The sequence below is a fragment of the Cordyceps javanica genome, chromosome 7, assembly GCF_051103115.1.
Source record: "Cordyceps javanica chromosome 7, complete sequence".
Classification (NCBI taxonomy): Eukaryota; Fungi; Ascomycota; class Sordariomycetes; order Hypocreales; family Cordycipitaceae; genus Cordyceps; species Cordyceps javanica.
In genome coordinates, this window is record NC_139301.1 from 1,448,284 (window position 1) to 1,467,894 (window position 19,611).

A 19,611-nucleotide genomic window follows, 5' to 3' on the forward strand; every position below is an offset into this window, starting at 1 on the left:
ATCTTCCGACCGCGAGAAAGTAAGTTGCAGAATGCTTCGTCGCAACTCAGAAAAGCAGATTGCGAAAGTGCGCTACTGTACGGATTCATAGCTGTTGCTGGGCTAGAAAGTAAACAAAGGCCCTGTCGCGCGTTGTGATTGGTGGATGTGGGATGGGCGTTGGTCAGTCCACAGCGTCGCGCGCCACGAAGGCACGTGACGTGGCTGGTGCTGTTAGGTGGTCAGCTTTCAGCCACAAATGCCACCCAGAGAGCTACCTCGGCACAGTCCGTCTGCCTTTGGTAGTAGCTCCACATTTACCGCACGCAGCACATGGATTCCCTCGTCATCTTTCTTCCCCAGCTTTTGCTCTCTCTTTACCAAACCAGCTTCCGACTGCCAGCTCGACCTTCAAGACATAAATCTGCGAGCGTCGAGAAGACATGGCAATTCGTGAGGACCTCGTGGCCTCTGCGGTGAGTTCATTTCCTATGCGCTATCGTTGCGACTTCAGTTTACTGACTCCGGCCTCTCTTCACAGGTCCAATGTGCGTGGGATAACTCCTCTGGCTCTCCGCGCGATTGATTCCTGCTGACCCTGCCACAGTTCTGCAGGACCCCAATGTTGCCTCTTCTTCTGTTGAAAATCGAGTCGGATTCTTGCGATCGAAAAACTTGACGCAAGAGGAAATTGATCATGCACTCGCTCGCACCGGCGCGGGTGCATCGCCCGTCGTCCCGGCACCCTACCCGGCGCAAGGCTCTCCTCAACCGTACTACCCACCATACCAGCAGCAAGCATGGCAACCACAACCACCGCCTCGACGCGACTGGAGAGATTGGTTCATCATGGCCACGCTGGTTGGTGGTGTGAGCTATGGCGTCTACACCCTTGGCAAGGTAAGCTCCTGCACCGGGTTGCATCATTCTTTCCCGCCGTCTCACACTGTACGCAGCGCTATGTATATCCCCTCATTGCTCCTCCTACTCCAGAGAAGCTGGAGCAGGACAAGAAGTCCATTGAAGACCAGTTTGAGCGAGCATTCACTCTCGTGGAGCAGCTTGCCAAGGACACCGAGGAGCTCAAGCAGACCGAACAGCAGCGAACAGAGAAGCTCGATGCTGCACTAGCTGAGCTCGAGACCGTCATGTCAGACCTCAAGACGGCGAACCGACGGCGAGACGATGATGCCCAGCGTATCCGCGAAGACATCCAAGGCTTGAAGGATGCCATTCCCAAGGCGATGGAGAGCCAGAAGACTCAGGCCGATAACCGTCTCTACGAAATCAACACTGAGCTGACGAGTCTTAAGACTCTGGTATCTCAGCGGATGACCTCTGGAAACACCTCTGCCGGCGGCTACTCACGGCCTGGCGCGGCCTCCACACCCGCCGCCGCGTCCCCTGCTCCCGCCGTTACCACCCCAAAGCCCGTGACGGTAACTGATCCCTCCTCTACCAGCACGGAGAACACCAGCACGGAGAACACTAGCAACGAAAAATCTGCTGAACCCGCCAAGGCTGCTGAGTCTCCCAAAGCCCTCTCCAAGAGCCCCTTCAACAAGGGCTCCGGCAAGGCGTCTATCCCTGCCTGGCAAATGGCCATGGCTAACAAGAATGGCGCTGGGTCCTCCGCAGCTGCCAGCGGAAGCAACGCCGGCGAGGGAGCTTCTAGCAGCTCTTAAAGGCACCATGTGCTCAGAGCTTGTACAATACGATATACCAAGACAATTTGGAGCATCACAAATGGGGCCGTTGGTGTGTGCTCAACCCTCTGTTTCAATACAGAATATGACACAAGTTCTGTGATTTCTTTTGGAAAATGTGACCAATAATTGAATGAGGCGGACAAGGTCTTCTCTCACCTCGCTGGAGACAAACTTGTGTAAACGTACCTACGAAGCAATGCAACGCTTCAAATCTGCATCTGACAGTTTTGTTAGAAAAAGACTTGTAAAACATGAATCTACTTCGTTCTGTATAAGAAGCATTTTTTTTTTTGAAATCACTCATAATCGCTATTACCTACCTCGTTGAGCCGAGGCACTGTGCTGCCCACTCGAACTAGCGCTTGTACTATTTGCTTAACAACCGGGGTGGCGGGCTCTTGCTGAGGGGCACGGAGATGATAACCGCATCCATCATCTGGGAGTCGGCAATGTGACACGTCCATTGCCCGTTCTCTTCTCTGCAATACTTCTTATATATATTTTCGAGAGCAGTCCGAATGCTAGTTTCCGGGCCGAAGCACTTGATCAGAACCAAGCGTCAACTGAGCGCATATAGCCGGATCTCCAGTGTTAGTGAGACGGCTCAAGCAGCCGAGCTCGCATCGCTGGGCGTCGTTTCTGCAAAGTCGACACCGTTGTTCGCATATCCGGCATACCCGCCATCATGGTCTGGCAGGCCGACACTGACCCCAAGGTCACCCGGGAGCTCATCCGGTCCGCAAAGTCCAAGTACGCATGGAACGCCGTGCGCCGCATCCCGCTGGCTGCGTGGGTGGCGACGCAGCACGCCCTGGGCTGGTCGGAGCAGTCGCAGTACGTCGATCTGTGGACGCGCCTCGTCGTCGGCGTCGGACAGTCCTTCTTCTCGGGCCAGGACGGCCCCACGTCCATTGCCGAGCTCCAGGCCATGACGCTGCGGCCGCGGGGCGTTCCCGGCCAGACGTGGATCAGCAAGTACACATCGCCGCCGCCGCCGGAGACGGGCGCCGTGGACGCCGTCATGGGCGCCGTCCACAGCATGGTGCGCTTGGACCCCGACGCGGCGCGGCTGACGAGGGCGCCGCCCGGCCACGTCCCCGTGGAGGCGGAATGGACCGCCTACAAGCCGGACGCGCGGCGGATGCCGGACATTTCAGAAAAGGAGAGATACCAGGAGATGATGAAGGATGTCACGGACCCGACGACGATCTTGTATCTTCATGGGGGCGGATACCTGATGCTGGACCCCAAGTCGCATCGGCCGTTTCTGAAGCAGCTGTGCCAGCGTACCGGCGGCCGTGGCTATTCTGTGCGTTATCGCCTCTCGCCCCAGGGAGTCTTCCCGGCGGCACTATTAGATGCATTTGCTTCCTACTTGACCTTGCTGTATCCGCCTCCTGGCGCATTCCATGAGCCTGTTAAGCCGGAGCATATTGTCATCGCTGGGGATAGGTACGTTTCCTTTCTTTTCCACCTTGCTTCAATGGCGGCGCCATCCTACCTGCTGCGTCCAATGGCTTACCGTCGTCAATAGTGCCGGAGGCAACTTGACATTGTCCCTGCTGCAGCTTCTTCTCGAATTGAGACGCCGCAATGTTCGCGTGGCATGGCACGGCGAAGAACGCAATGTTCCTCTCCCCGCGGGCGCCGCCTGCAACTCACCATGGTTAGATGTCACGCATAGCCTCATTCCCTACGGGGGCGACAAGCCGCTCAAGTACGACGTGACCTCGCTGCCCGTCCCGGAGACCGGCTGGATGCCACACACGCACGCGGACCACATCTGGCCGGCCAGCCCGCCCCGTCACAACTTTTACGCCGACGACCACCTCGTCGCGCACCCGCTGGTCTCCGTCATCGGCACGCGCCCCGAGGACTGGGCCGGATCGCCGCCCATCTACATCTGTACGGGGTGGGAGCATCTGGGTACCGAGTCGCGCGTGTTTGCGCGCCGGCTCGCCACCAAGACGGACGTGCCCATCGTGTTTGACGACTACGAGGCCATGCCGCACTGCTTCGCCCTGATCATACCTACCACGGCGACCGCGGAGCACTGCTGGAGCGGCTGGTCAGGCTTCATTCATCGCTGTGTCAACAACCCAGAGCAGATCAAGAGCAAGGCGACCAGGATCAAACCAAAGACGCTCGTGGAAGAAGATGTAAATTTTGACGAGCTGCTGGAGATGAGCGACGACGAAGCTCGGGCAATTTTTGATTCTCAAAACTCCCCTTTCAAGGTTGCACCTCGATTATAGACATGTATTTATATATTGAACCAACGACACAATTTGAGCTTGTATGTGCAATCGACTCTACAGCTCTACGGAAAGCAGGTGCGTCACCGCTATATTAGCCTGATAGAAAGGCATTGGCCTACAAAGCTGTTACAAGAATATCCGAATCCCTCCGAATATTTTGTATAGTGTGATTATTTCGGTGGCAAGAATAAATTGAATTTGCAATCCACGACGGCAACTACGGCAAACAGATTGGTAAAGCAAGTCAGCAAAGCGATGCTTGACTGACTACGGCCCGGATATGAAACTTCACTATTCTCGGAGCGAATCGAGGATGTGTCTCGAATGGCCGTCGGCCGTCGGCAGCTATACGCTGAGCATTCAACGATACAGGCGTACTGCTAGCAAAGAGAGTCCTCGATTAATTTAGCACATCTCTATTCAAATTTAGTATGCTGCAAATATATTGTCTTGCAGCTATTTCAATCATGAGCAGCACCGAAAGGCACTCCAACACGAAGTTGTGGTCGCATCAGCTTGCTTAGTGAAGTAGACACTCTCACCCAAAAAAACCAGTTATACGAATTCCCGTCAACATGTCTGTTGAGTCAATTTACCGAGAATGACAAGAACCAAGAATAGAAATACAATGAGTTAGCAGGGTTACTGGTTTAATTTCTACATTCAGTAAGTACTGCGGTGGAGAAACACCCATGCCTCAATATTGGAGGCGATCACAAGCTTGTTTTGCCAAAACTACAGCTCCACCCCCGACGCCAACAGCTTCGTCAAGGAGCCCCGGAAAAAAAAACAAGAGCATCGCAAGCACCTTGGCTCCAGCATAGCATACCGCGAGCTGCATTTCCACCGAACCCCGACAACTGGGCCCGTCACGATACGCCATGGAACGCCATAAGCAGGCCGTGACCAAGATCGCGGCCGCTGTCCGCAGCTTCTTCGACAAGCGCGAGTCGTACCGCATCTTCCACGGCTCGACGAACAGCACGCGGCCGCGGCCGGGCCAGACCGGCCTCGTCGACATCAGCGCCCTGCGGAACGTGCTCTCGGTCGACCGCGCCGCGCGGACCGCGCTCGTCGAGCCCAACGTCCCCATGGACCGCCTCGTCGAGGCGACGCTGCCGCACGGCCTGGTGCCCCCCGTCGTCATGGAGTTCCCCGGCATCACGGCCGGCGGCGGCTACGCCGGCACCGCGGGCGAGAGCTCCTCGTTCCGCCACGGCTTCTTCGACGACACCATAAACTACGTGGAGATGGTGCTGGGCAACGGCGAGGTCGTGCGCGCCTCGCGCGAGGAGCGCGCGGACCTGTTTCACGGCGCGGCCGGCGCCGTCGGCACCCTCGGCGTCACGACGCTCATGGAGCTGAAGCTCGTCGAGGCCCGCAAGTACGTGCAGACGACATACCACCGCACAAGCTCTGTCGCAGAGGCCGTCGCCCGCGTCCGCTCCGAGACGGAGAACCCGGCCAACGACTACGTAGACGGGATCCTCTTCTCCAAGGACCACGGCGTCGTCGTCACCGGCCGCATGACCGATGAGATGCCCGCCGGCCGCACGCCGCAGACCTTTAGCCGCGCCCTCGACCCGTGGTTCTACCTACATGCCCGCGACCGAACAAAAGCCCTCCCTTCGGCCGCCACGGCCGGCCATGGCAGCGCCGCCGCGGGCATCGAGACCTCCTTTACCGACTACGTGCCGCTCGCCGAGTACCTCTTCCGGTATGACCGCGCAGGCTTCTGGGTTGGCGCTCAGGGCTGGACATACTTTAAGCTGGTTCCCTTCAACAAGTGGACGCGCTGGTTCCTCGACGACTTTGTCCACACGCGCATGATGTACCGCGCGCTGCACGCCAGCGGCGAGTCGGCCCGCTTCGTCGTCCAAGACCTGTCCCTGCCGTACCCCAACGCCGAGGCCTTCATCGACTACACAGCTGACAAGTTCGGCATCTGGCCGCTGTGGCTCTGCCCGCTCAAACCCACGCAGCAGCCGACATTCCACCCGCACACCGGCCTCACCGAGCCCGCGGGCACCACAGCCTCCTCTCCGGTGGTCGCAGCCACGACAGGAGCGGAGCAGCAGCAGCCGGCACCCATGCTCAACATCGGCCTGTGGGGATGGGGACCCGCCGACTTTGAGGAGTTTGTGGACAAGAACCGCGACCTCGAGGTCAAGCTGCAGGCGCTCGGCGGCCGCAAGTGGCTGTACGCGCACACGTACTACGCCGAGCAGGACTTTTGGAAGGTGTACGACAAGCCCTGGTACACGGCACTGCGGGAAAAGTACGGCGCCACCACGCTACCGACCGTCTACGACAAGGTCAAGATTGACGTCGAGGCGAACCGCCGCAAGAGACAGGAGACGAGACAGTCGCTCAAGGGCAAGTGGCCCATCGGCGGCCTGTACGGTATCTGGAAGTCTATTCAGAGCGGGGACTACCACTTGCACAGACGAGCAGAGTGGAAGCACAAGGAGAAGAGCTGAAAGCGACACCACCAGGGCTTGTTCAGTCAGATGACATTAAGAATCTGTGTACTTACTGTATTATTACATTTAACATTACGCAGCATGCTTTCCGTGCTGGCGAAACTCCACGGAGCATAGCTGCGAAAAGAGAAGAAGGGATCGGAATCTACCATGATCAAGTTAGAGCGCGCGGGCATCCGTACATCGCATAATACGCACCGGGTACTCAATATACTTTGTTGGCCTATTCACGGTGGCAGGCCGAGTACTTCTGCGAGACTACCTGTTCATCCTCAGCAGTGTCCAAAATGCCTACAAGCTTGCGGCGTGTTGCCCAAGACTGCCAATGTTACATTCGGGGCGGGGAAACTCACAATCCTCAGCCGCATCTTAGAAGGATCGCGGAATGCCGCCCAAGATCAACGGGCAGAGGCTGGGCCGGCACGCAGTGTTTGCTCTAACTATAAAGTATAAAAGCAGTCGGTTCTCTGATTCCTACTCGGCGTATGGTTTCTCTCACCATTCCCCCCTCTCTGCTTAATCATCTTTCATCTTGTTGCCTTCTCCTCCATCTCCAGCATGGTCTCCTACCAGTTCGCAGTGAACGCCATACTATTCGCCTCATCCGTGGCGCAGACGACGACCGCCGCCTCTTCCGGCCCTCGCGTCTGGAAGTGGAGAAATTACGGCCACGCCGCACCCGTATCTCCCATTGAGCAGAGCGTCACGATTCACGTGCCCCCCGACACCGACATATGGCGGCCGGCTGCGGACCGCGACAACTTCACCGCCCCGTTCCTGTACACGGCTGTGCCGTCGGCGGAGTTTTGCAGCGTGCAGGTCACCGTCACGGCGCCGTGGCGGACGCTCTACGACCAGGGCGGGCTCGTCATCGCCTACCCCCCGTCGAGGAGGAAAGACGGCGCGGCGGCCCGCTTCATCAAGGCCGGCGTCGAGTTCACCGACGGCGCGCCCGCGCTGGGCGTGGTCGGCACCGACGTCCTGTCCGACTGGAGCTTGAGCCCCATCGTGGAGAGGCAGGCCGGCGACGACGACGACGCCAAGGTCACCGTCTTGATCGAGCGCCAGGGAACCGACGCGTGGGTGTATGTCTTGGAGAGTCGGGGCAAGACGAGGCGCCAGCTGCGTCAGATAACCTGGGCTTTTAATAAAGATGACAGCCAGGGCTTGGCAAAGGAGATTTTCGTGGGAATATATGGTGCCAAGCCCACGCGTGAAAGCCCCCCGTCCGACCCCTTCACCAAGATTCCCGTCACATTCTCTGACTTTCGACTAAAGCTGAAGAAGTAGATGAGCGGCGGGTTTAATCTTGTGAGATTCCAAATAACCGCTTTCGATGCTGCGGTGTTTGTGCTCTTACGCCCAAGGGTAAACCACCCGTACTACGGAACATCTTGGCAATGAGCCACTACGTTATTGGCGATATCCATGGTTGTCTTTTTCCTTGCTGGTTTATATCTTTGGTTTCCCTTCTACCATCTCTGTTATCTCTGGCAATACATTCAACATTCAAAGTCGAGGTTCATTTTGTAGAGGCAATCGGGGGAAATGTCTCAGCTTGTAGAGTGTAGGTAGGATCATGTTCGAACTCTGCCTATATTCCGCAACTTCCTCTTTCTTGTCGGCAAGAGTCGTTGAAATTACACGGTCGAAGCAGGAAATCTTGAATTGATCATATGCTATACCTGAGCATGTTTCAAAGGGTGGTGTTACCGCACCATATTTGCGGCAAAGGTTTTCTATATACCCGAGACGCCTGCCCATAGATGGCCGCCCATGTTGTCTGCCATCTGCCCAGGGGTCTCTCGCATCAAGCTGTCGAAAAAAGAAAAATCAACACCCTGTAATGTCCAACTACTGACGTCTTCTATCGGTAATGAACTCGATGTCAGGGGCAAATAGGCATCATTAACACGATGCATGGGCGAGGCCCCGGCGGCAGCGGACGAGTGAGATCTAGACCCCGCGGGTCCGGCAGGAACGGCGTCATACGCCTGAGCTTGCGACTGCGAAAGGTTGCCTGGAAGGTCTCCGACGTTTGTGCCTTCAAAGATCATTTTGCCATCTTTGGAGATATTTACAACGCCAAAACAGGGAACGAAAAACCGGATCGGCTCCGTATCTTGTGGCAAAACGGCCTCAGAATCACCGCTGGTAGACGAATCACTGCCAGGACAGAGGTCCAAATCCGCGTCTATCGCTAAGAGCTGCCTGATCATCTTAGTGGCTGGACTTTGATTAGACTCGCCGCCGTTTTCTAGCGTGTCTTTTTCCAATGCCTCCAATACCTGCTCTATCATGGCGCGATCTGACAGACGCTGGTGGGCCAAGCAACAGGGCCCTACTTCGTGGCGCCTGATGTAGAGGTGCATTAATAGAAGAGTAAGAGAAGACATCAACGCTAAGAAGTCGAGAAGCCGGCAGTATGACAGGAAGCTGTCTTGGCCGATGTTGTTCAGACACCGGGATAATATGTCGCGACTGGCACTGATGCAGGTATTGCGGCTATAGTCGTAGCGACTCTGATCGGCTGCTGATGTTGCCGATCCGCTAATCATGTACGGCAGGTGTAGTTGATGAAGTAAGTAAAAGTGGTATATCTGGTTAATGAGTCGCCGAGACTCCCAGAAGCGCTGTGTGCTGGATGCGGAATATTTCCAAGCAGGTTCAAGCCACCACCTGCTGGGCATTCTATTGGCAGCCTTTTGCAGATCTGTGTCGATTCTCTGTGTAAGAGCAAAGTCCTCCGCAGCGGGCTCACGATCGTTGCGCTCCAAGATCCTCCCAGCCGCAAAGGCATGTCGGCGTTCGAGCTGACCCATGAGTGTATCCTGGCTGAGAGCTGGCTCCGACACCATTGACGCGTCAAGTGAGGAGAGTGGTAGCCCCAACATGAGGCTTAGAACGCGATCGATGTGTACTATGCGGTGCCACATGAGCCGAGGGTCCAAGATGCAGTTGGCTTGAATCGATTTGATGCTGAGCGCTCGGTAGGGACGGCGGTGGATGCCAAGCGCCTGTGCAATGCTGACGATGCGTCGATGGGCCAGCCAGGCGCGGCGCAAATTTCCCTGGTTGGCTTGATAAATACTATCGAGTATCAGGCAGGTCATGCCTTCGCATGTGTCCAGCATCGTGTTGTTGGCGGTGACTATGCCCGTGGCAGTGGTAGCCAGTCGAGTCATGACGGCCTTTGGAGGCTCATCAGAGAGTGCCCCGAGCTTTTCCAGCGTATCGCTTCTGGCTTGTTGCAAGACGTTGGCAAGAACCAGCATCTGCTCCGCAATGACTACGGGATGTGATTCGGCCGTGTGCCGAGTGTGAAGCAGATGATAGTCGAGTTGCTCATGTTCTGGGAGGGCAGTCCACTCGTCAATATCACGATAGGAATGAAACATGGTCCGATAGCCATTCAAGAAATCACTGCTTGAGTCGACTAGGACTTTGAGATAAGCATCGTTGGGATAGGCTGCAAGCAGGACCCCCGACACGTCACGACCCTTGCTGCTGGCCGGTGTCGCTGTTGGTACAATGACAAACTTGGGATGGCGCGCATGGGCCAACGATGCCGGGTTATTGAACTTGTCCTCGTAGACAAAAAAGCCCGGTATGGCCGACCCGTCCACCGGTCCCTTGGAAACCAAGATTAGATTTTCGAAAGCTGTCGAGGCTGCACTTGGAACTTACCAGAGAAGGCACTGCCCCCGCATGGACAGACGCGGCCAAGGCCTCGGCGTTGCTGGCAGCATCCAAGGGCTGCCTGGCCAGCTTGGCGATCATGGCCTCGACGCGGACGAAGCGTTCGCCAACGAGCCTGCTGCTGCGCTCCGGCGTCGTCTGGTCGGGGAACTCTTGGCTGACGCATTCTCTGCAGCGCTTGGAGCAGCTGGCGCACACGTCGTCGCCCGGGGACGAGAAGATGCACCTGATTTTACGGCGCTTGCACTCCCAGCAGCTGCGGGTGCCTTTTCTCGTCTTCCGCCGCTTTGCATGGCGTGCCTCGCATGGGCCTCCGTCGGGCATGATCGGAGCGGACAAAAAAACCAGGTCCGTCTAGGAGGCAGCAGGGGATGATGGGCTTGCAGTTCAAATGGTCGAAAGAGAAAACAGAAACGGCCAATAATGACCGTGTTTGGGTCCGGGCCAGTATGTCGTTTATGGGAGATGCTTGTTGCGCTTGTCCGTCAAACTGGCCGAAGGAGCAGGTAGTAATCGCCGAACGGCGGAGTTTTGATGAGTGGGCTATGCTGCGGAGTGGCTGATTGTCGCCGAACTTGGACGCGCCAGTGCACAAGTTGCATGAAAATTTCAGACGAGATTATTGCTGTCGAAAAAGAGTTTTTTCTTTTTTTGCTAATTCGCTCGAGTATTATTGTCGCACCGTGCTCGGCGGCGCAGTAGACCGTCAGCGTACGTACGACACGACGATTTACGTTTTGTACCAATTTGCGGACCAGGCGGGGATAAGGCTGCACTGTAAGGCTGCTCATAAAGCATTACAAATATGTAGAAATCTTGACGCTTTTTCTTTGACCATCAGACCATTAACTGTTTTGTACCGAATAGCTATTGCCCAATCTTGTGTGTCTTTACTTGCGTCGGAAAGAATTGTGCCTCAAGGACCTAAGCCGCCATGGTACCACTTATACGCTTTTTGAGTTGATTGATCGGTCAAACAAATTGGTCCAAATACGCGCAAAGTCGAAGCTCTAGAAACGTTTAGGAAGAGAGAAGGAAATATAGTCTTATGAAGCGAAATCTCCGTGTGTTGCTTGCGACTCGCAGAGCAGTCAGAACGACCCGCGGTATTCGTCCGCCGCTCGGGCAAAGACCACGGTAACGCGGGCACAGCCCACGGCCTTTTCACGGCGCAACATTGACACCGATCGAGTATACCGGTCCAATATTCCTCCAAGCCACTTCCCCCGTTCTCAGATTATCAATTGTATGCTTATGCTGTTGCCTGGGTCATTGACACGAACAATACCGCCGCAAAGACCGATAGCCTGAGGATGCGTTTCGTGATGCTGACGTATAAGACCCGTGCCTCGCCAGGCAGTTTGACATATCTAAGAACTTCTCTGTTGATTTTCAAATCTCTTTCAGAATTCCAGGCGTTTTTTAACCTCATTCATATTCGCCATGTCCACAACAAGTAACACCACAGCAACAGGGCCCCGGCAATTGAGTGGCGATGAAGACAAAGCTCCGCACCGACATCTTGCAACAGGCACAGATTCTAGGCAAAGCCTCTCCGATGAGGAAAAAGGAGCCATGGAAGCAAAACCAGAGAGCGTCGATGACTACCCACGCGGAGTGACTCTGTTTTTTCTGGCCTTGGCCTTGGCCTTGGGCATGTTCATGATGGCCCTTGACAATGTCAGTGAACATACCTCGACGTTAAACCACCTTGACACTTGATTGAGAACCATCTAACTTTATTAGACTATTGTTGCGACTGCCATACCCAAGATTACAGACCAATTCCACGGTCTCTCCGACGTCGCCTGGTACGGCTCCGCGTACTTTATGACTGCCGGGGGGTTCCAGCCTCTCTGGGGCAAGGCCTACAAGTACTTTCCGCTCAAGACCACCTACCTCGTCGCCTTCTTCGTCTTCGAGCTCGGCAGCCTCGTGTGCGGCGTGGCGCCGACGTCGACGGGGTTCATCGTCGGGCGCGCCATCGCGGGCGTCGGCGCCGGCGGCATCGGGTCCGGCAGCTACACGCTGCTCGCCTTCGCGGTGGAGCCCAGGAAGCGTCCGCTCTACACGGGCGTCATCGGCGCGTCCTACGGCGCCGCCTCCGTCGTCGCGCCGCTCATTGGCGGCGTCTTTGCGGACCGCGTCACCTGGCGCTGGTGCTTCTACATCAACCTCCCGATCGGCGCCGTCTCGGGCCTCATCATCCTCTTCTTCTTCGCGAACCCCAAGCTCGCGAAGCCCATCCCGGCAACGTGGAGGGAGAAGGTGCTGCAGATGGACCCCGTCGGCGTCGCGTTCGTCATGGGCGCTGTCATCGCCTTCGTGCTGGCAATGCAGGCCGGCGGCCAGACCGACGCGTGGAACTCGTCCAAGGTGATTGGCCTTCTCGTGGGGTTCGTTCTCATAGTCGCGGCGTTTATGTGCTGGGAACTTTACAACGGCAGCCGGGCGATGATCGAGTCTCGACTGATAAAGATGAACTTTGTTTGGGTCAACGCCGCGTACTCATTCTTGGTCGTAGCATCCTTCTTCACCATCGTTTATTATCTGCCCGTTTATTTTCAGGCAATTGACAATGCCAGCCCCATCATGTCAGGCGTCAGGAACATCCCTTTCATCTTGGCGGCCATTATCGGAAGCGTACTTGTCGGAGCGAGCATCGCCAACAATGGCATCTCGACACCTCTCATGGCTGCTGGGGCCGTCTTGGGCACCGTCTCCAGCGGACTTCTCTATACATTCGACATAGGTACTCCGGCAGGCAAGTGGATCGGATTCCAGATCCTTGCCGGAGTGGCGTACGGTGGTGCGTTCCAAATCCCGATCATCCACGCCCAAGGTACTGCAAAGCCAGAGGATCTCTCTGCTATCACTGGAATTATTATGTGTAAGTTGCCGATTTTGGCCCCTTATTTGCCATTCAGATACTTATTCCTGTTCTATTATGCAGTTTCTCAGACACTCGGCTCCGCGATGATGGTTTCATCGGCACAAGCTGCTTTCGCCAACAGACTGATTCAAGTCGTGACAGCCGCCGTTCCGACTCTCGAGCCAGTGGCGCTTCTGGCGACCGGGGCAACACAGATCAGGGCCGTGTTTCCTCCAGAGCTGATTCATACCATCCTACTCGGATACATGGCTGGTATTAAAGTAGCATTTGCTATTGTGACTGGGGCAACAGGGTTGGCACTCTGCATTTTGCCTTTTGGGGATTGGAAACGCCTCAACCCTAAGAATCTAGAGAATATTGGGGCCGCCGCTTAATAGATAATGGATCATTTTAAGGGCGCACCAAATTGCACGATCTCCGCCTAATGATTTCTCTCTAATACGTCTATGGCCTGTTTGTTGGAACAGCTCCATCGGGTTTTACAGAGAACCACGTCATGCGCATGATGTATCATACCGCAACCACTATCGCAAATTCTTGGTTTTTGCTCCATTCGTTTCTGTTGGAAGTAGCAAGCTCAAGGCGTCCAGCAATAAGACGAATTTCCATACACAAAAATCGGTGTCTTAGCATCTGCCAGCACAACTAAATCCAGCACCATCAACATTATCAGAACAGCGCTCCCTTTTAGATTCGATGGCTGGCACGCCATTCTTAGCCTATCAATAACAGTTCAAGCCTATCTATATTGCTTGCCCAGCTTATTTTCATCGTTCATAGTTCATATCAGGATACTCTCTTGGCTCTACCGGGTCGAGGACTCCATTGTTGGTAAGTTATAGTATAAAAAACGCTCATTGATTCTATGGCCCGTAGCCCTATCTGAAGATATTTGATCATCAGTTTATATCGCGTGGCGCGGTTCCCAGACACCAAAAGTATATACAATGTGCAGCCTATAGTCCAGAAACCTGGTCTGGCACTACCAAAGCGGCGCAATTAGTGTGTCCTTGTTCCCTCACACCAGCTCGTCTATTAGCAAAAGTTGGAGACTCGTTTTTGATTCCTCTTTTTTCCCGTTCTTCTTTCATGAGAAAAATCCATATGGCACATTTTATTCCAAGCCAAAGATGCCATTACGCCTGGACAGCATACTCACGCTTGAACATGTCGTCGACCTTGGTCAGATAGTAAGCGCCAGGAATGATGGTGGAGGTTTCACCCTTGGGGGTGTAGTCCTTCTGGAGATGGGCCTGCTTGCGGAGATTGCACATCTCGTCGTAGGTAGCCGGGGGGACAGCGCGGCGGGCCTCAAGTCTGGCGGGGATGTCGAGGACCTTGGCAATGTTCTCAACGCTGCCATTCACGCGGAAGGACATGAACGAGGCGGCAAGGCCGGAGCCATAGCTGAAGAGGCCGATGCGCTTGCCCTCGAGGTCTTTGCTGGGAACAAGGGACAAAAGACTGGCGAGACCACCCCAGACACTAGCGCAGTACATGTTGCCGCACATGGTTGCAACCTGGATAGCAGGGTTGACACGCTCCTGGAAGCGCTTCTTGGTGAGCGCCATGAAGGTCTTCTCGACGGCCTTGTCGGTCAGGGACTTTTCATAGTCCATATCGCGGAGCTCGGGGGCAACCTCGCCGAAAGCCGGAAGGTCAGCGTTGGCAAGGAAGTCGTGATAAAGGAGACGAGCGTAGGACTTCTGGACCAGCTTGCATGTGGGGGCGTGGAAAGTCATGTAATCGAAGCGGTCAAGCGAGGTCTTGACCTCGTCAGCGCTTGCGGCACCGTTGCCATTGATGTGCTGCTTGGCCTCACGCTTGCAGTAGTCACGGTAGGCGGCATCGAGGGCCTTGGTGTAGCAGTTGATGGAGTAGTGGCCATCGACGTAGGGGTACTCGGAGGTAAGGTCGGGCTTGTAGAAATCATAGGCATGCTGCATATAGGTACCACGCAGACCGGGCTCAGCAACTACGGGGGCGTTGGGGCCGACAAGCATAGCAACAACACCAGCGCCACCAGTAGGGCGGGCAGCACCCTTGGCGTAGAGGGCAATGTCGCCACAGACGACAATGGCGTCACGACCGTCCCAGGCAGAGGATTCGACCCAGTTGACGGAGTTGAAGAAGGCGTTTGTGCCACCGTAGCAGGCGTTGATGGTGTCAACGCCCTCGAGGCTGGTGTTTTCGCCAAAGAGCTGCATGAGGACCGACTTGACCGACTTGGACTTGTCGAGAATGGTTTCAGTGCCAACCTCGAGACGGCCAACCGAGTTGACGTCGATATTGTACTTCTTGATCAGGTTCGAGGTGACGGTCAGGGCCATGGAGTAGATGTCTGTAGCGGGGGGGAGAAAAAAAAGTCAGCGTGGCGTGCTTTGTTGCATGGGCACAGGGTGCACGAAGTGGTGTGGGAGGCTGTAGGGGCTGTCCGTACCTTCGCGGTCGTCGCAGAAAGCCATCTTGGTCTGGCCGAGGCCAATGGTGTACTTGCCAGCGGCAACACCATCGAACTTTTCGAGCTCAGTCTGCTCAACATACTGGAGAGGAATGGGGTTAGCTTTTTGGTGGTTGAAGAAGTTGGTGGCAGCCCAACCCACGACAGTGGCGATGGAGGGGTAGGTTGGAGGGGCAGCGTCCAGGGGCAGCAACATACCTGGCTGGGGAAGTAGATTTCGATGGCCTTGATGCCAATGTTCTGAGGACGAGCAGCCATTTTGAAACTTGTGTAGGAGTACAAAGGCAAGAAAGGAAGAGAGGTAAAGAAGGAAGAGACAATTGAGGAACAGAAGAACAGTAAAGGGGGGGAGGTGGGAAGGTTATTATTGTCGAGTGCAACTTGGGCTAGTGGAGGTGGAGAGGAGGGTGCCTTTGGGTGGCATCGCAACAGGATTTTCACCGCCCTTTATCAGTGCAGTACTCCGTAGAGTAGTTGAGTAGGTACATAGCGCTCTAGCGGCAGACGCTCCAGCCAGCCTGGGGCGAGAAGCACCAAGAAGCGAGAGGGGGGAAGGAAAAAAAAAGCTGATCCGAACTGGCAGTAAAGCGGATTCTGCCAGGGGCAGCGAGTTTTTTTGGTGGGGTTGGTGGGAGACGACAAGGTGGAATCTTTCCAGCAAGCCACTCCCACTTGGCACAGTGATGGTGGGTGGTTGTCACCACTCTCCACCAACGTTTATCTACATTCTCTCTGGCTATTGCTATTCCCTTGGCAGGCATCGCCATTTTCTCTCCTACTGCGGCTGCCATGAGCACCTACGTACGGCCATCGGCTACCCATACCCATTTCACTTACTCGGTTCCAAGTCGATCCCGTACGAAGCAGAATGAATGGGCCCCGTCCCTTTTGTCTACTCTTGACGTGGCTTGCTCGCACAAGCTGACACAAGCAACTCACAGTCCAATCTCCTCCAAGAAACGCCACCGAGACAACACTGCCCCGGTTGCTCGCCTAGCAAAACCGGGCCAGCATGCGCTCGCATCGCCGTCAGGGTCGATGTCTCATTTCCCGTCCGCACCCGGGCTGCCGTTGACGCGGTAATACTGACAAGCCCCATCTCGCATCCGCAGCCGAGCTCGAACCGTAATCGCTCAAACGCGACGATCCCGGTTAAGTAGCCTCACGCCCTCGGCAGACCACAACCGACACAAAAATCCAAATGTTATCAGAACAAGACAATCTTAATCTCACAAAGATCAGCTCTACAAAAGTCTCAACAGAAATCGCCGCATCAACCAGCGCCAACATGTTTAGCCAATACATCGGATCGCGTGCACCTGCCGATTTCCACCGTATTCGTACCCATCAGCCGGGGCTAGCTTTCCCGATGAGCTGCCAGAGTTGCCTGCAGAGATCGGTCGCTGCGCCAAAGCCTTGTCTCGGATAGGTTTAGACTGGAGGACCCTTTGCGCAAAGACGGGTCCGTGAGATGTCGTAGGAGCCTTCATCCAGCCTCGCCAGCCGCCCCTCGGGCTCACACAAATATTGCAGAGGGCATTTTCACTAGCAACTCTCATCGTCTTTCTATTGTTATCCAACAGACTTCCCATATAGCACAACCTGTACTCGACGCCTCCACTCTCAACAGCTCGCACGGGTGGATACGGAACCCTAGGTGATAATCTCCAAGTACGTATCTCCATCTGCAAGCCTGCTCAATTACTACGCATGTCCGTGATAGTGGCATAGTGCACAATGTTATCTCCGTGGCCATGCGACGCTGCCATGCTAGTATGAATGAGAACGTCGATCGTATCCTCAGCGACCGTTAGATGAAAGTAATTGGTTCTATGGTGCGATCGCGCCAACCGTGAACAATATAAGGTACGAAGAAAAATTGGTCTCCCTGTACGGGGTACTTATGATGCATCTGATGCATCTGATGCAGAGCGTCCAGCATATAAGCAATAGGCCAGTCAGATGCAATAAAGCACTTATCGTGCATGCTGCGACATGCAAACATTCAATTTAATTACGCAACGGTCCTGAATCCTTCTGCTCGGCAACTTTGTGCCTTCAACCTTTCATCTTTGTGGCCGCAGCTGGACTTCGTACTTTTATTCGCAAAGCTCGTCTTGTCGAAATCGCACGGGTCCCGGTCGCGGCTCGTGTTCGCGTCGATCGGCAACCGGAACAGAGGCCACAAGGGTAAAGCTTTTACACCATGTTTACAGATTCCGTGTCTATTTCAGAAGCTTCAAAAGAAAATCTGCAATCATGCCTCGAATTTTGCTTGCAATATACGGCAGCTATTGTACTGTCGTGCCCTCCTAGGGTTGTATGGCTCGTTTTGCTCGGCGCACTATCGGAGCTTGGTTCGGCACGCCCCAAAACGCCACCCTACACCCGAGCCTTTATCAGATCATCGCTTCCGCAACGTCATGATCTCTCCACTGCTTCAGCCAAATGCCTCATGGTGGGGGCGCGAGATTTATTTATCCTTTCTCGCTTTTGCGCGATTAAACTCTTGTCAGCTTTGATCAAAGTAGGCAGTTGGTTGCACAGCTGAGTCCAGGGCCGCGACAGCATGTCTGCTGCCCCGCCAGAGTGTGATGTGCTTGTTGTCGGCAGTGGCAACGCAGGGTTTTCTGCAGCCCTCTCCGCAAGCCAGTCTGGAGCCGGACGGATTGTCTTGATTGACAAATGCCCCGAGGAATGGGCCGGCGGCAATTCTTACTTTACGGCGGGCGCATACCGAGTTGTCCATGACGGGCTGAAGGATATCCTCCCACTCGTTCGCAACGTGACTGAGGAACAAGCCGCCAAGATTCAGCTCGCCCCATATACCCAATCTGACTTTCTTAACGATATCCGTCGTGTTTGCGAGGATAAGTCCGACCCAGCCCTTTCCCACGCGCTCGTTTCCGAGTCAAACGCTGCAGTCAAGTGGCTTGCTAGCAACGGTATTCGCTTCTCCCTATCATTCAATCGCCAGGCGTATGAGGTAGATGGAAAGATCAAATTTTGGGGTGGTCTATGTCTCAAGACATTGGACGGCGGTAAAAGTCTTATCAAGGATCACACGGCCGCAGCTTACAAGCAGGGAATAGAACTGTACTATTCTACGGAACTCATTTCACTTCAGCATGCCGTGGATGGCGAGCGAGTCACGGCTACCGTCAGAAATGACGGGAAGACGACGAGTATCACAGCTGGCGCAGTGATTCTTGCGGCTGGCGGCTTCGAAGCCAACCCAGAGATGCGCAGGCGCTTCCTTGGCACGGGCTGGGAAAACGCTGCTGTGCGCGGCACACCGTATAATACCGGGGAATGCCTCCGGCTCGCCCAGGACCTACTTGGCGCACAGAGCGTAGGTGACTGGGCCGGCTGTCATTCCGTCGCCTGGGATGCTGCGCACTCTGATCCGAACCAAGGCGATCGCCTGGCATCGAACGAGTACACCAAATCCGGCTATCCTCTGGGATTGATGCTCAACATTCACGGCAAGCGCTTCGTAGACGAGGGTGAGGATGTGCGCAACTACACCTATGCCAAGTTCGGCCGCGCCATTCTTCAGCAGCCCGAGCACGCAGCTTTCCAAGTCTGGGACGCGCAGACGAGCGGGTGGCTGCGCGACGAGGAGTACCGCGCGGAGCGTGCGGAGCGGCTTGAAGCTGACACGCTCGAGGAGTTGGCCGACCTCTGCGCGGCGCGCGGCCTGGCTGACAGGGACGCCTTCCTTGCAACCATTCGCGCTTACAACAGCGCCGTGGCCGCGCGGCCGGCAGACGCCGCCGCGGCTTGGAACCCCGCCGTCAAGGATGGCCTGTCGACGGGGGCACGCCTCGTGCCGCCCAAGTCCAACTGGGCGCTTGCGGTGGACACGCCGCCGTTCCTGGCCGTCAAGGTGACGTGCGGCATCACTTTTACCTTTGGCGGCCTGCGCGTGGACCCCGGAACGGCGCAGCTTGTTGACCGCGCCGGACGGCTCGTCCCGGGCGTGTACTGCGCGGGCGAGATGCTGGGCGGACTGTTCCACGGCAACTATCCGGGGGGTAGCGGTCTCACGTCCGGGACGGTTTTTGGCAGGAGGGCTGGCAAGGCAGCGGCTCAGCATATCGGTAATAGTAGTAAGCTGGCGCAGTAG

The 19,611-nt window shown here is 55.5% G+C and overlaps 8 protein-coding genes across 8 annotated transcripts; 6 read left to right on the plus strand and 2 right to left on the minus strand.

The window, feature by feature from the left end:
• Nucleotides 1-422: 422 nt before the first annotated feature.
• On the plus strand, nt 423-1,664 carry V2A60_009960 (peroxisomal membrane anchor protein conserved region-domain-containing protein; the record flags this gene model as incomplete). Its single annotated transcript, XM_083261221.1, has 4 exons — nt 423-455; nt 521-527; nt 587-879; nt 936-1,664. 4 exons carry the CDS (start codon nt 423-425, stop codon nt 1,662-1,664), a joined length of 1,062 nt encoding a protein of 353 aa, XP_083117347.1.
• Nucleotides 1,665-2,373: 709 nt separating this feature from the next.
• V2A60_009961 (alpha/beta hydrolase fold-domain-containing protein) lies at nt 2,374-3,943 on the plus strand (the record flags this gene model as incomplete). Its single annotated transcript, XM_083261222.1, has 2 exons — nt 2,374-3,140; nt 3,223-3,943. 2 exons carry the CDS (start codon nt 2,374-2,376, stop codon nt 3,941-3,943), a joined length of 1,488 nt encoding a protein of 495 aa, XP_083117348.1.
• An 884-nt stretch (nt 3,944-4,827) lies between these two features.
• V2A60_009962 (FAD-binding oxidoreductase) lies at nt 4,828-6,426 on the plus strand (the record flags this gene model as incomplete). The annotated part of the gene is made up of 1 exon (XM_083261223.1): nt 4,828-6,426. The coding sequence occupies one exon, from the start codon at nt 4,828-4,830 to the stop codon at nt 6,424-6,426; it is 1,599 nt and encodes a 532-aa protein (XP_083117349.1).
• A 561-nt stretch (nt 6,427-6,987) lies between these two features.
• Nucleotides 6,988-7,719, plus strand: V2A60_009963 (DUF1349 domain-containing protein; the record flags this gene model as incomplete). Its single annotated transcript, XM_083261224.1, has 1 exon — nt 6,988-7,719. One exon carries the CDS (start codon nt 6,988-6,990, stop codon nt 7,717-7,719), a length of 732 nt encoding a protein of 243 aa, XP_083117350.1.
• A 449-nt stretch (nt 7,720-8,168) lies between these two features.
• On the minus strand, nt 8,169-10,452 carry V2A60_009964 (uncharacterized protein; the record flags this gene model as incomplete). The annotated part of the gene is made up of 2 exons (XM_083261225.1): nt 8,169-10,061; nt 10,117-10,452. 2 exons carry the CDS (start codon nt 10,450-10,452, stop codon nt 8,169-8,171), a joined length of 2,229 nt encoding a protein of 742 aa, XP_083117351.1.
• A 1,341-nt stretch (nt 10,453-11,793) lies between these two features.
• V2A60_009965 (MDR family MFS transporter) lies at nt 11,794-13,395 on the plus strand (the record flags this gene model as incomplete). Its single annotated transcript, XM_083261226.1, has 3 exons — nt 11,794-11,808; nt 11,875-13,018; nt 13,082-13,395. The coding sequence occupies 3 exons, from the start codon at nt 11,794-11,796 to the stop codon at nt 13,393-13,395; spliced, it is 1,473 nt and encodes a 490-aa protein (XP_083117352.1).
• A 762-nt stretch (nt 13,396-14,157) lies between these two features.
• Nucleotides 14,158-15,740, minus strand: V2A60_009966 (hydroxymethylglutaryl-CoA synthase; the record flags this gene model as incomplete). The annotated part of the gene is made up of 3 exons (XM_083261227.1): nt 14,158-15,362; nt 15,462-15,564; nt 15,681-15,740. The coding sequence occupies 3 exons, from the start codon at nt 15,738-15,740 to the stop codon at nt 14,158-14,160; spliced, it is 1,368 nt and encodes a 455-aa protein (XP_083117353.1).
• A 2,311-nt stretch (nt 15,741-18,051) lies between these two features.
• V2A60_009967 (uncharacterized protein) lies at nt 18,052-19,611 on the plus strand (the record flags this gene model as incomplete). Its single annotated transcript, XM_083261228.1, has 1 exon — nt 18,052-19,611. The coding sequence occupies one exon, from the start codon at nt 18,052-18,054 to the stop codon at nt 19,609-19,611; it is 1,560 nt and encodes a 519-aa protein (XP_083117354.1).